The sequence below is a fragment of the Lonchura striata genome, chromosome 24 (assembly GCF_046129695.1).
Source record: "Lonchura striata isolate bLonStr1 chromosome 24, bLonStr1.mat, whole genome shotgun sequence".
NCBI classification, from domain to species: domain Eukaryota; kingdom Metazoa; phylum Chordata; class Aves; order Passeriformes; family Estrildidae; genus Lonchura; species Lonchura striata.
Genome location: NC_134626.1, coordinates 1,275,683 through 1,288,802, shown reverse-complemented (window position 1 = coordinate 1,288,802; position 13,120 = coordinate 1,275,683). Strand labels below are relative to the sequence as shown.

Below are 13,120 nucleotides of genomic sequence, written 5' to 3'. Positions count from 1 at the left end.
GCATCGCTCCGTCCGCCCGCTCCTCTCCGCTGTCCCCCCGCTCCTCTCCGCTGTCCCCCCGCTCCTCTCCGCTGTCCCCCCGCTGTCCCCCTGCTCCTCTCCGCTGTCCCCTCGGTCCATCCCGCTGTCCCCCCGCTGTCCCCCTGCTCCTCTCCGCTGTCCCCTCGGTCCATCCCGCTGTCCCCCCGCTGTCCCCCTGCTCCTCTCCGCTGTCCCCTCGGTCCATCCCGCTGTCCCCCCGCTGTCCCCCTGCTCCTCTCCGCTGTCCCCCCGCTCCATCCCGCTGTCCCCCCGCTGTCTCCCTGCTCCATCCCCCCGCTCCTCTCCGCTGTCCCCCCGCCATCTCCCGGCTGTGCCCCCGCTCCATCCCGCTCTCTGTCCCCGCCGTCCCCTCGCTCTCTGTTCCCCCGCTGTCCCGGGCCATTCCCCCGCTGTCTGTCCCCGCTGTCTGTCCCCACTCCGTCCCTCTGTGCCGCTGTCCGTCCCTCTGTGCCGCTGTCGGTCCCCTCTGTCCGTCCCTCCGTCCCTCCGTCTGTCCCCTCTGTCTGTCCCGCTCTCCCGCTGTCTGTCCCCTCTGTCCGTCCCGCTGTCTGCCCCTCTGTCCGTCCCTCCGTCCCCGCTGTCTGCCCCTCTGTCCGTCCCTCCGTCCCGCTGTCCGTCCCTCTGTCTGTCCCTCCGTCCCTCCGTGCCCCGTGTCCCCGTGCGGGATGGCCGGGCCGCTGCCCCCGACGCGGCTGCTGGCCGCGGAGCGCGGGGCGGTGCTGCTGTCGTGCGCGCTGTCCTGCGCGGGCTCCGCGCTGCTCCTGGGCTCCCAGGCGCGCTGGCCCGAGCTGCGGACGCGCCCGCGGCAGCTGCTGCTGCACCTCTCGCTGGCCGACCTGCTCTCCGCCCTCTCCTACTCCTACGGCGTGCTGCGCGACTTCCAGCGCACCTCGTGGGACTGCGTCCTGCAGGGAGCCCTGTCCACCTTCGCCAACACCAGCTCCTTCTTCTGGACCATGGCCGTGGCCCTCTACCTGTACCTGACCATCGTCAGGGGCTCGCCCACGGGCACGGGCTTGCTCTGGGGCTTCCACGCCGTCAGGTGGGTGCCGTGTGCTGCCCCGGGACCCCCGGCCACCCCCAGCGGACGTTCCTCCTCTCTCTCAGCCCCTAAGTTATCGGGCTGGCCCAGAGATCCGAGGCCTTGAGGGGAGGAACATCAGGAGATGGGCAGAGATTCCCAAAAGAGGCTCTCACATGGATGTAGCTGTCCAGCTCTTTATTGCGTGGTCTGAGGGAAGAGCAGGGGGAAAAGAGGGTGAACAGGAATGGTCATCGCCTTATCCAGGCTCTGGACAGGGAGGGTTCTTTTGGCTCTCCAGCAGCCCTGTTGGGGCTGGAAGGAGGGGTCCAGCTTTATCTGATCAGAGTCACAGGGGTCCTGGGAAATGGGGAAACACGTCCTGAGCTCAATGTGACACCCACCCTGCGTGGTGATGGAGCCTCAGGAGTCTCTGCATTTTCCTTCTCCTCTCCTTCCCCTCACGTCCCTCCTGAACAGGGGTTTTGCTGTCTTTGAACCAACCCACCCTGCTTGTTCCCCCTTTCCCTTCCCAAGTGAAGAGTTGGAGACATGGAAAAGTTGAAGTTATTTTGTTCAAGGTCACTTAAAAAAAAAAAAAAAATCTCTTGTGGGTTCTAATGGCTGCAAATCTTGGCTTCTGCTTTCCCTGCGGTCTGCTCTGATGTTCTGGAAATCACATAACAAACTTTGTGTCTGTGATACCTGCCTGCTGCTGCCCAAGCTTCCGTGTTTGGGATCTGTTTCCACAGGTCCCCAACTTCCCTGTCAGCCTGGTCTGTGGATCCTTCCCCTCTGCCCAGGCAGGTTGCTGTAATTCCACACTCACAGGAAAATGCTGCCCACGAGTGATGAAACTGCTAGAGAAGCACTCCGAAGGTTGTTTTGGCATGTTTGATTGCAAGCAAGACAAACCAGTCCACAGTGCAGCTTTATGCCTCAGTTTCTGCTATTTAGGGCACTGATTTTCCACAACATGTTTAGTAAAAGCTTTCATTATGCAATGGGAGCTTGTGGAATCATGTGCTGCGTCCACGCTGAGCAAAGCAGTGATCCTTTAGTCCCCTGTGTTGCCAAGCTTTTGCAATAATTTATAAGAGGAATTTAAAAGGGGGGAAATTTATAAGATCTGGTTTAAAAGGGGGGAAAAAAAGCCCTCAGGACAAGTAGAGAATTTTCTTTGTTTTCTTAGTCAAATATTTGACATCTTTTAGCCTCAAGCAGCATCGTGGCAGTAGAGCTGAGTCCAGGTGAGGATGGACAGGGAGGAAGCTCAGTTCTGCCCTGCTGGAGCTGCTGCTTGGCCTCTGTGTGAGTTGTGTGAGGAGCTGAGGGGGTTCACAGGGCCTGGGCACCCCGGGCTGCTGCTGAAGCTGGGACAAGATGCACTGGAGCAGCATTTCTGTCATTCCACCTGAGTTGCACCCTGAGAGCTGTGGTGAGGACAGGGTGCTGCTAAAGAGCCACATGTTGCTTTTAATGGATATAAAAACCAAGTCTGACTCCTTCCTGGGCATTTTGGCTCCATCAGGCACATCAAAGAGCTCAGGCAAATCTGGCCTAGTTGTAATTTTCATATCTGCTAATTGCTTGTGTGGCTTTTGTCTGTGCTTCAGTTTCTCCATCTAGCTTAATGCTCCTCATCCCTGTCAGCCACCAAGTGTGGAAACAGAGTCACTGAAACAGTGCTGGCTGCAGTCTGAGCACTCCCTAAAAGCTGTAAAAATCCCGGGTGAGAGATTGCTCTAACCCCTGACCCGGAGGGAGAGGTGCTCAGACTGAGCTTCTGGGTGAATTTGTTCTGTTTATTTTTGGTTCTTTACAATAAAAATGAAATGCCATCTTCAGTCCTTGCTATTGATCAGCACCATCTGCTCTGTTTAAAGGCTGCTGAGCACCTGTGATCAGGTTCTGCTCCATAAATTCCTGTGCAGAGCCACTGTTTAAAGCTGCCTCTGCTTTATGATTGTCTGAAAAGCCAGAGACAACAAGTGAGGACGTGTTCTCTGCCCATCCCCTCGTGACACATCATCCTGCTTGCCTTCCCTGCACTTTTGTACTTAACCTGAGAAATGCAATTCTGGGCTTAATGCTTGGAGATGGAGCTGCCTAAATACATGTTGGAAGTCAGAACCTGGAATTTTCCTGAGGGGAACGAGGATGTCAGAGTGGATCAGACCCGTCAGACAGGTTTGTGCCTGTGGTAACACATCCACCAATTCTGGGCTGCAGAGCTGCGGCCTCTGCTTTGCTTTTAAACCTGTTGAGCTCAGATGAGCTTTGAAAACAAACCCACAGCCAGCTTTGGAAACACTTACGTAGCTGCAAAATGCGAGTTCTGGCATCCAGCTGCCTCACTGCTTCTGCATTTCCAAGTGTCAGGTGTCATCTGGCTGCAAAACATCACCTTTGTTGTGAGAGAAGCTGATCCAAACTCGGGGTGAGCAATGGACCAGGCAGAGCCCAAATTTGGATTGTTTCCTGCTTGGCTTTTGATACCCATTGCTGACAACATTTGAAGGGTTTTCATTTTTTCATTTCATGATCAGGCTGTGGAGGTCATTACAACCATAAATATACTTAATTTAAAGAAATCTATAACATATGCATGCTTATATACTAAAATATATGTTTTATATATATATATACATGCACTACTGCTCTGCTCATCCCACTCCTTCCTGGGCTGCTCCTGCAGGATTGAATTTGGGCAGATTTGGAGTTCTGGTCACAATGTGTGCTCAGGGCTCCTTCCTGGACCTGCCTGGGATATCCAGGAGCCTGATTTTTCCCTCCTTACAGAGTAAAATTCCTGTCCCCAGAAGGAACTGCCTGCAGGATGGCTCCTTGTCCAACCTGTGCGGGCAGGTGACAGCAGATCACCTGCTTGTGAGAACATCTGGGGGGGAAAAATCAAATCAAAGCATAAATCAAAATATGGTCATTGGGCAATCTGAGCCCAGAAAACCAGGGCAGGTGGAGCTGGGCACTGCTGGAGCTGAAGGGTCCTCACCTGGTTTTGCTGTGGCTGTGCAAAGATCTGCTGGGCTGGATGATTTTTTATTCCTAGATCACCAGGAGCTGTACTGGAGGATTAATTACTGCTGTGTCTGTGTTACAGGTTGGATTTGCAGCCTTTTTGCAGGAAGGAGGAGTCCTCTTCCCTTCCCTCCCACACTGTTTGCATCCAGGTGTGCTGGGGAGAGGCCCAGCCTGCAGAATTGCTTTTTTGGTGCTCAGAGGAACATTTCTGCTTCTCTGTTATCATGGATCCTTTTTATTCCAGTCCTTACACACACCTTGGGTGATGATCTGTGCTGGTGCTTCAGTTCCTGCACTCCTAGTTCAGTAAAAGCATTGACATTTGGCAGCCCTCCTGAATCTGTCACTTTGGAGCTCTGAAGAACAGCTGAATCACCAGTCTCAGTTCTCCTTTCCAGCCTGCTGAAATGGAGCTGAACTTCACAGAAATGTCGGGTTCCTTCCTAGGCCCTCTCTAATTTCACTTTGTTGGTGATCCTTTTGCCTGGTATTGGTGGTAAATATCCATCTGATCCCAGAATGCCAGTCCAGTGAAGATTCACTTCCTGTTAATGCAGCACTTTGATTCTTCCTTTCCCCAGTTATCTCCTGAAGGCTTTTAAGTCCCTTTCTCAGGGGTGAATGATTTCCTGCTGTGGCCTCCCTTTGTCTGTACTTACACTGTCCTGTCTTACATCCACACACCATTATTTGACCTGGTTTCATCGTCATTCTTTTGCACTTTCAGCTCACTGATGAGATCATTATTTAGGTAAATTAGTTTCTTAATCCAGTTCCTTTTTCTTGCTGCCTTTGTGCCTTTACATGGTTTCTTTAAGGAAGTGCCATTTCTCTTGAATTCTCTACCTTAGTGCTCAGTTCTTGCAGGAGTGCTGAGAATGGAATGTCTTTGCATTTGCAGTTGTTTTCTGAGAAATCACCAGTTTAACCAAAGGGACTCCTGAATTGTGTGGAAACTTTCATGGTGGTGGTGACGTCTGGGATGTTTTTAGAAGTCTGCTCTGATAACAGAGTGGGGAGGGCTTTCTGCAGCACAACTGTCCTTAAATAACAGCACTGGCTTGGAATAGCACTGCCTGTTCTGAGCTGAACCCCGAGACAAAATGTTCTATACGGGCTGGAGAGTTGACTCTGAGTTTTTTTTTTACAGCCTTATATTTATATTTGTTTGTTTTGTGAGTAGGTGAATCCAGACATTATTTAAGAGTAGGAAATGGGGTATTTTTGAAATATAATCTCATGGGGTTATCTCTGGTTCTGCAGTTGGGCTATGGCATTTCAGATAACCCAGACAAGGCAACAACTGGTCTGGTGTGTCTGATTTTTGGGGCTGAGCTGGCAGTGGAGGGAGCAGGGCAGTCCTGGGTTTGTTTCTGTGCTGGAAGCCCAGCCTGGCCCCGTCCCTCCCTGCGGGGTGGCCGTGCCGAGGGCAGGTGACACACTCAGTGCAGGCCACTCTCGTGGTGGAGTTTTTGTTTGGGCTGCTGGGATTCCTCTGCTCTTCCTCGTGGTTTCTTGTGGGCAGCCCAAGCTGCTGAGTGGCTTCACTCAAGTGTGTCACCACAGTTGTTTTCCTTCTAAAGGCTTCCCTGTATTTGCCTCTGCCATCAAGTGAGAAGCCAAAGTCACAGGTGCAACTTTTGTGGATGTGGCTCCTCTTTGCTTTCTGAGCTTTTTGCTGTTACTACCAGTACTTTCCCCTGCCTCTTTGTGCTCCAGAAATCATATTTTTGCTCCCAAAATACTGACTATATCTCCACTAAAAGCAAGCAAACAAACCACTGGCAGAATGAAGTTGTGGCTTGCTTTGTGTGCAGAGTTTCACTTTGGAATCAGAGGTGGGACTTGGCTGCTCCAAAAGCTCGGGATCAGCTGGCTGGCTCCTGCAGGAAAATCACATTTTACAATGCCCCGGCCTTGGCAAATCCTCCCCCTCCCTGTGTCCAGGAGGGAGTGGAGAAGGGCAGGGGGTGGGATGGGTCCTGCTGCCCTGGCTGTGCTGGGAGGGCCAGCTCAGGGTGCAGCACATCCCTGCAGCCCTGCCCTCAGGGCTGACTCCCACTCCCACCAGGTGCCCAGGAGGAGGATTTGCAGTCCTGGCCCCGTTCACTGCCCAGAACCTGCTGGCCATTCCCCCCCTCTGCTGCAGCTCTGGGATCAGCGCTGCAATCCTGTCTGGGGGAGAATCCCTGGCTCTGCCACCCACCTCCTGAGGTGTGGGGGGCTCAGCTGAGGATGCTCCAGGCTTGACCCCGTTCTCTGTGTCCCCTCCCAGCTGGGGTGTCCCCCTGGCCATCACGGTGGCCGCTGTGGCTCTGAAGAAGATTGGCTACGACGCCTCCAACGTTTCTGTGGGCTGGTGCTGGGTCAGCCTGGATGCTGAGGATCGGCTCCTGTGGATGCTGCTGACGGGGAAGGTCTGGGAGATCCTGGCCTATGTCACCCTGCCCGTGCTCTACATCCTCATCAAGAAGCACATTAACAGAGCAGTGAGTATTTTGCTGGGTGGTTCCATCCCCCCCACGCTCTGCATTTCTTGCTCCTTGTTCAGGCAGGAGGTGCTTCGTGAGGCTGAAATGTCCCCGGGAGAAGCGGTGCCCTGATCCAGCAGCACCATCACACAGTGACTTAGCACAGGCAGAATGTAAAAGCCCTTTGAAAACGAGCAGGGGCTGTGGGATGTTCATCAGGGAAATGCTACAGTAAGAATTGAAACGGAACGTGAAGGACAAATTCAGCTTTAATCAGTTTTCTGCAGTTCCACTTGTTCCGAGATTGGAATCCTCAAGCCTCAGTCCTTTTAGTGTCTCCAATGATAGTTTGTGTTTGTGAATGTTATTTTGAAGTGGCAGCTCAAAGCTCCATTTGGGAGTCCAGGCACTGGATGGCTCTGGGCACCACACAGGAGACTGCCTGTCCTAGCAGGGTCTGGAATTCAGAGCTTCAGTTGTTGCTGTTCCTTGTGAACATGCAGAACCCAGACATTTAGGACAGCATTTGCATAACAGACAAATCCAGATGAGAGTGGCAGCACCCAGAAATTCCTTTTCTCTCTGAGCTGGGTTAGGGAAAAAAGCCCCAAAAAATGCTGGGCATGCTGCAGTGCTGCCTGCAGTGCTCCTTGCAGTGCTCCCAGCAGTGCTCCCTGTAGGGAGCACTGCTGGGAGCACTGCAAGGAGCACTGCAGGGAGCATTGCTGGGGCAGCTGGCCCCGTTCTCCCCTGGCCTTTAGAGCAGCACAGGGAGCAGTGCCACCTCCTGCCTTCAGCAGGGATGTTGGTGTTCCCAAAGGCTGCTGCTCTTCGCTGCAGCTGCTCCCCTCCTGAGGGATTGCTTTGCTCTGGGAAGGAGCCCCGGAGCTGCCTCAGTCTGCAGCTCAGGCCTTGTCCCTGTCCCCATCCCTGTCCCGTTCCCTTCCTGTCCCGTCCCTGTCCCCGTCCCTGTCCCCATTCCCATCCCCGTCCCCATTCCTGTCCCATCCCCGTCCCCATTCCTGTCCCATCCCCATTCCTGTCCCGTCCCGTCCCCATTCCTGTCCCATCCCCATCCCCATTCCTGTCCCATCCCCATCCCCGTCCCATCCCCGTCCCGTCCCCGTCCCGTCCCCGTCCCGTCCCCGTCCCGTCCCGTCCCTGTCCCCATCCCTGTCCCCCATCCCCATTCATTTTCCCCGTCCCCGTCCCTGTCCCATCCCCATTCCCGTCCCCATCCCCGTCCCATCCCTGTCCCCGTCCCCGTCCCGCAGCACGCCGCTCTCTCCGAGTATCGCCCCATCCTGCCCGGAGCGCCGGCCCTGCAGCCCCCCGCCAGCGTGGCCGACAAGAAGCTGATCCTCATCCCCGTCATCTTCATCTTCCTGCGCATCTGGAGCACGGTGCGCTTCGTGCTGACGCTCTGTGGCTCCCCGGCCGTGCGGAACCCGGTCCTGGTCGTGCTGCATGTGAGTGGTGGCCGGGAGAGGCGGCCCGGGCCAGGTCGGCTTCGGGGCTCCCGGTGCGTTTTCCTGCTGGGACGGGGAGCTGCGAGAGCTCCCGCTGCCCTCGGGGGATGCTGGCCGCAGCAGCGCTGCAGCAGAGGCAGAAGTGCAGCGGGAGCGGCTCCAGCAGCATCTAGCGGCTGCAGAGGAAAGCTGCACTGGCAGGGAGGGACCGGGACGATGTTGGGTGTCCCTCCTCCAGCAGGGCTCAGCCAGCGCACAACAGCCCTCCGCTCTGCTTTTGGGTGCTTTTTGGGGGAAACCAGCTGATTTCAATGTGCCGCGGTGTTTGCTGCTCTCTGGGGCAGCCCCGGGTGGTTCCCTTCCCGCAGGGCAATGGGATTCCTCCTTGCAGGGAATCGGGAACACGTTCCAAGGAGGAGCCAACTGCATCCTGTTCGTGCTGGGCACGCGGGCGGTGCGGGCCCGGCTGCTGGCCCTGCTCTGCTGCGGCCGCCGTGGCCAGCCGGCCTGGCCGGGCCGGGGGTCCCCCGGCCCCCGGCAGCAGCCGCAGCCCCGCGGCGACAAGGACGTGCCCGACCCCGGGCGGACCAAGCCGCTGCTCCCCAGCACCTGAGCTGGCCCCGGATGCTGCTGGTTGCTTCTCTCAGGGTAAAAGTCCAGAGGAAAGCTTTCCTCCTGCCCTGCCTGTGCGCCCCTGGGAGGGCTGGGGACAGGGACAGGGAGCAGGGACACGGAGCAGTCAGAGGGGACAGGGACAGGGAGCAGTGAGCAGTCATAGAGGACAGGGACAGGGAGCAGTCAGAGGGGACAGGGAGCAGGGACATGGAGTAGTCATAGGGGACAGTCATAGGGAGCAGGGACAGGGGACAGGGACATGGAGCAGGGACAGGGGACAGGGAGCAGTCATAGGGGACAGGGACAGGGAGCAGTCACAGGGAGCAGGGACAGGGAGCAAGGACAGGGGACAGGGACATGGAGCAGTCACAGGGAGCAGGGACAGGGACATGGAGCAGTCACAGGGGATGGGAGCAGGGACAGGGAGCAAGGACAGGGGACAGGGACATGGAGCAGTCACAGGGAGCAGGGACAGGGGATAGGGAACAGTCATAGGGGACAGGGAGATGGAGCAGGGAGATGGAGCAGGGACAGGGATAGGGGACAGGGACATGGAGCAGTCACAGGGATAGCAACAGGGAGCAGTCACAGGGACACAGAGCAGTGACAGGGAGCAGGGACAGGGAGCAGTCACAGGGACATGGAGCAGTCACAGGGACACGGAGCAGTGACAGGGAGCAGTCACAGGGACATGGAGCAGTCACAGGGACACGGAGCAGTGACAGGGAGCAGTCCCGGGGGGCTCTCCTGTGCCCTGGGGGTTCCCTGTCTGGCCCTGCAGCCCCACCACGCTCCCAGAGCGTTCCCAGAGCCAGGAGCTGGGCTGCAGGGTGGGCACCAGGCGGAGCTCAACAGGACCTGGTGGCTCTTTTCAGTGTGAAGTGCCTCCTGCACCCACATTTTGTCAGTGCTGCGCTGATCAGATGTTTGGTGCCCCAAATTCTCCCCACAGGGGGATGCCTCTGTGGGCAGAGGTGACTCCTGTTCTTTCCTGAAGCCTTGGCATCCACTTTATAATTATATTAGTATATTTAAACCCTAATGTGCACAGGCTGTGGCAACACCCATGAGCCCATTTCATGGGCTGCAGGCTGGCTCTGCTCCTCAGCCTCCCTGGAGTCTTTGAAAGGTAGATGGAAGCATCTTCTCTGTGCCACAGATGACTTCAAGAGTTGTTTTTTCTCCTTTCAAAAGGCTTTTAGAAACTTCTGAAAGCTAAATAGCAACCTTGCTAGCTCAACCTCTTGTGAGTCCCACAAGGCTTGGAAAGAGGAGATGTGTTAAACGTCTTGCAGAAAGGTAGGACAGAAATGTTTAAATTTTATGAGACTTAGTATCATGCTGTGTTCAGTTTTTTTTGGAGCCAGTCCTGAAGAGAGAAAGCAGAATTGTTACCAGCTTGGCTTAAGGGAGGACAAAACAGTAGAAAAAAACAACACCAAAAATAATCCAACCAGTTCCGTGTCCTCAGTTCACCTTTTTCCACTACAGAGCTCTGAGAAAAGCTTTGGGGGAGTGGGCCAGGGTTACATTTCCAGCTCCAGGGCTGTGACTGTGCCTCGTTCCTGCGGGTGTGGGGTGGTGGCACAGCCCTGCCGTGTCCCTGTCCCTGCAGGTGCAGGGTGTCACTGTCCTGTCCCTGCAGTGTCCCTGTCCCTGCAGTGTCACTGTCCCTGTCCCTGCAGGTGCAGGGTGTCACTGTCCTGTCCCTGCACTGTCCCTGTCCTGTCCCTGCAGTGTCACTGTCCCTGTCCCTGCAGGTGTGGGGTGGTGGCACAGCCCTGCAGTGTCCCTGTCCCTGCAGTGTCACTGTCCCTGCAGGTGTGGGGTGGTGGCACAGCCCTGCAGTGTCCCTGTCCCTGCAGAGTCCCTGTCCTGTCCCTGTCCCTGCAGTGTCCCTGTCCTGTCCCTGCAGGTCGGGCAGCTGGCACAGCCCTGCAGTGTCCCTGTCCCTGCAGTGTCCCTGTCCTATCCCTGTCCCTGCAGTGTCCCTGTCCCTGCAGGTGTGGGATGGTGGCACAGCCCTGCAGTGTCCCTGTCCCTGCAGTGTCCCTGTCCCTGCAGGTGTGGGATGGTGGCACAGCCCTGCAGTGTCCCTGTCCCTGCAGTGTCCCTGTCCCTGCAGTGTCCCTGTCCTGTCCCTGCAGGTCGGGCAGCTGGCACAGCCCTGCAGTGTCCCTGTCCCTGCAGTGTCCCTGTCCTATCCCTGTCCCTGCAGTGTCCCTGTCCCTGCAGGTGTGGGATGGTGGCACAGCCCTGCAGTGTCCCTGTCCCTGCAGTGTCCCTGTCCCTGCACTGTCCCTGTCCTGTCCCTGTCCCTGCAGTGTCCCTGTCCTGTCCCTGTCCCTGCAGTGTCCCTGTCCTCTCCCTGCAGGTCGGGCAGCTGGCACAGCCCTGCAGTGTCCCTGTCCCTGCAGTGTCCCTGTCCTGTCCCTGTCCCTGCAGTGTCCCTGTCCCTGCAGTGTCCCTGTCCTGTCCCTGCAGGTCAGGGAGCTGGCACAGCCCTGCAGTGTCCCTGTCCTGTCCCTGCAGTGTCCCTGTCTCTGCAGTGTCCCTGTCCTATACCTGTCCCTGCAGTGTCCCTGTCCTGTCCCTGTCCCTGCAGTGTCCCTGTCCTGTCCCTGCAGGTCAGGGAGCTGGCACAGCCCTGCAGTGTCCCTGTCCTGTCCCTGTCCCTGCAGTGTCCCTGTCCTGTCCCTGTCCCTGCAGTGTCCCTGTCCTGTCCCTGCAGGTCGGGCAGCTGGCACAGCCCCTCAGAGGGAGCTGCAGCCCGGGGAAAGCGGCGCTGGAGAGGCTGAGCCCTGCACAGCTCCCGTTCCTCAGCCGTGTGGGGATCCCCTGGCACGGAGGGCACCCCGTTTGTCTCCCCTCCTTCCCCCACCTGGCTGGCAGCTGAACACTGGCCTGGGTCTCTCTGGCTGTGCGTGGTGAGTTCGGGGCTGGACGAAGCCCAGGGAGCTGCTGGAAGGACTGGCCTGGGCACACCTGGCTCTGTTCCTCCTTGCACAGGCACTAAATACTGTTCCTTCGTGGTGCTGCTGGCTGCTGCCTCTGCATGTTTATCCCTCCTCCGTGGTGTCTAGGGGCTGCCACCCGGGGTTTGTGGTGCAGAGTGGGGTTCTGAGGGAATCAGAGCCCTGCAGGCTCCCCGGTGCTCAGGGACATGGGGATGTGCCCCAGCTCCAGCAGCAGGACCGTGCCTGCCCAGGGCTCCGAGCTCCTGGGCTTTGGCTGTGCCTTGGGACTGCTGGATCAGCCTGGGCCTTCGTGTGCCCGGTGGAGATAATGTTTTACCTCACTCACAGCTCCTCACTTGCTCGTTTTTAAAGTCTTTTCTCCGACTTTTACTAAATAAAGCTCAGTTTCTTTACCAGGACACTGCCCAGCGTTGCCTTTGTGCAGCACAGACAGGATCTGGGTCCCAGAGCCCAGCCCTGCTGCTGCTCCCTGCAGAGCCCTTCCTTTGGCTGGGGATCAGACTCACATCTCCCTCTCCGTGTCTCACTGGAAGCCATTTGGGCAGTGATACAGCAGGGTCTGTGTAAGGCTTATTTTCAGACAGATCATTAATTTCTGAACTCCTCCTTTCACCTCAAGTCCCCTTGTAGCTCAGAATATTGAATTAGCTTGGCCTGAACATGCAATTCCTTCCCAAAATGCAGGTGAGAGGGTGTCACTCGTGGGTATATCGGGAGGGGTGTCTCCTCAGGGTGGGCATTGCAGTGAGCACCCTGCAGCTGCTCAAACATCACATTTTGCAGCTCACCACTAACGTTCTCCAGCACATTTACTGTCCTGCAAACTAAGTTTGCCCTCTTAATCATTTTCTTCCCCCCAAAGATATCAGGGTTTCAGAGGATCCAGCCTTGAGCACAGATCATTAGGCTGAGGGTAAAGAAATAAATCCCTGCAGGGGAACTCTTCCCATGAGCTGGTGAGGGCAGGGGGGCACGGAGCAGAGTGGAAGTCTCCAGGCACACAAGCTCTGGGGTGAAGAGCAGATGTAAAACTTGGGATGTGCTGCAGCTGAGATGGAAAATGAGCTTGTAAAATGCCTGTAAAATCAGCTCTTTGCTCGTTCCTGGCTCTGTCCTTTGCCAAGTCCAACAGGATCCCAGCTGCTGAAGATGTCACACCCCTGCAATTGCTTCGAGAATCCACGGAGCTGATTTACTATCCTGTAAATCCTGTATCCTTCACCAACCTCTTCCAAGATCATCCCAGGGCCAATTGCAACCACAGAGATGTTGTTGCCACACTCCTGCTGTGTTCAGAAAATATTCCAACTGTTCTGCTGCCATAAGCAAATATTTACTCTGATGAACGAGTTTTGATGGCAAACATGTGTGTTCTCTTTGATTCCTGTGTGTTTCAAGATGATTTCTTCAAGTTCAGGAGCAGAGTTTAAAGACCACGATAGAGAATTCTCCTTGCCTGTATTTACTGAGTGTCAGAGCAGC

The 13,120-nt window shown here is 56.2% G+C and overlaps 1 protein-coding gene across 1 annotated transcript; it reads left to right on the top strand.

Moving 5' to 3' along the window:
* The first annotated feature begins 698 nt into the window (after positions 1-698).
* On the top strand, positions 699-11,466 carry GPR157 (G protein-coupled receptor 157). The gene is made up of 5 exons (XM_021537817.3): positions 699-1,084; positions 6,381-6,594; positions 7,851-8,045; positions 8,437-8,693; positions 11,392-11,466. The coding sequence occupies exons 1-4, from the start codon at positions 708-710 to the stop codon at positions 8,656-8,658; spliced, it is 1,008 nt and encodes a 335-aa protein (XP_021393492.3). The 5' UTR covers positions 699-707; the 3' UTR covers positions 8,659-8,693; positions 11,392-11,466.
* Positions 11,467-13,120: the final 1,654 nt, after the last annotated feature.

Coding starts and splice junctions, on each gene's coding strand:
- GPR157 (XM_021537817.3), top strand. CDS start 708: ATGGCCGGGCCGCTGCCCCCGACGCGGCTGCTGGCCGCGGAGCGCGGG. Junction 1,085..6,380: donor TGGGGCTTCCACGCCGTCAG/GTGGGTGCCGTG, acceptor GTCCCCTCCCAG/CTGGGGTGTCCCCCTGGCCA. Junction 6,595..7,850: donor AGAAGCACATTAACAGAGCA/GTGAGTATTTTG, acceptor CCCGTCCCGCAG/CACGCCGCTCTCTCCGAGTA.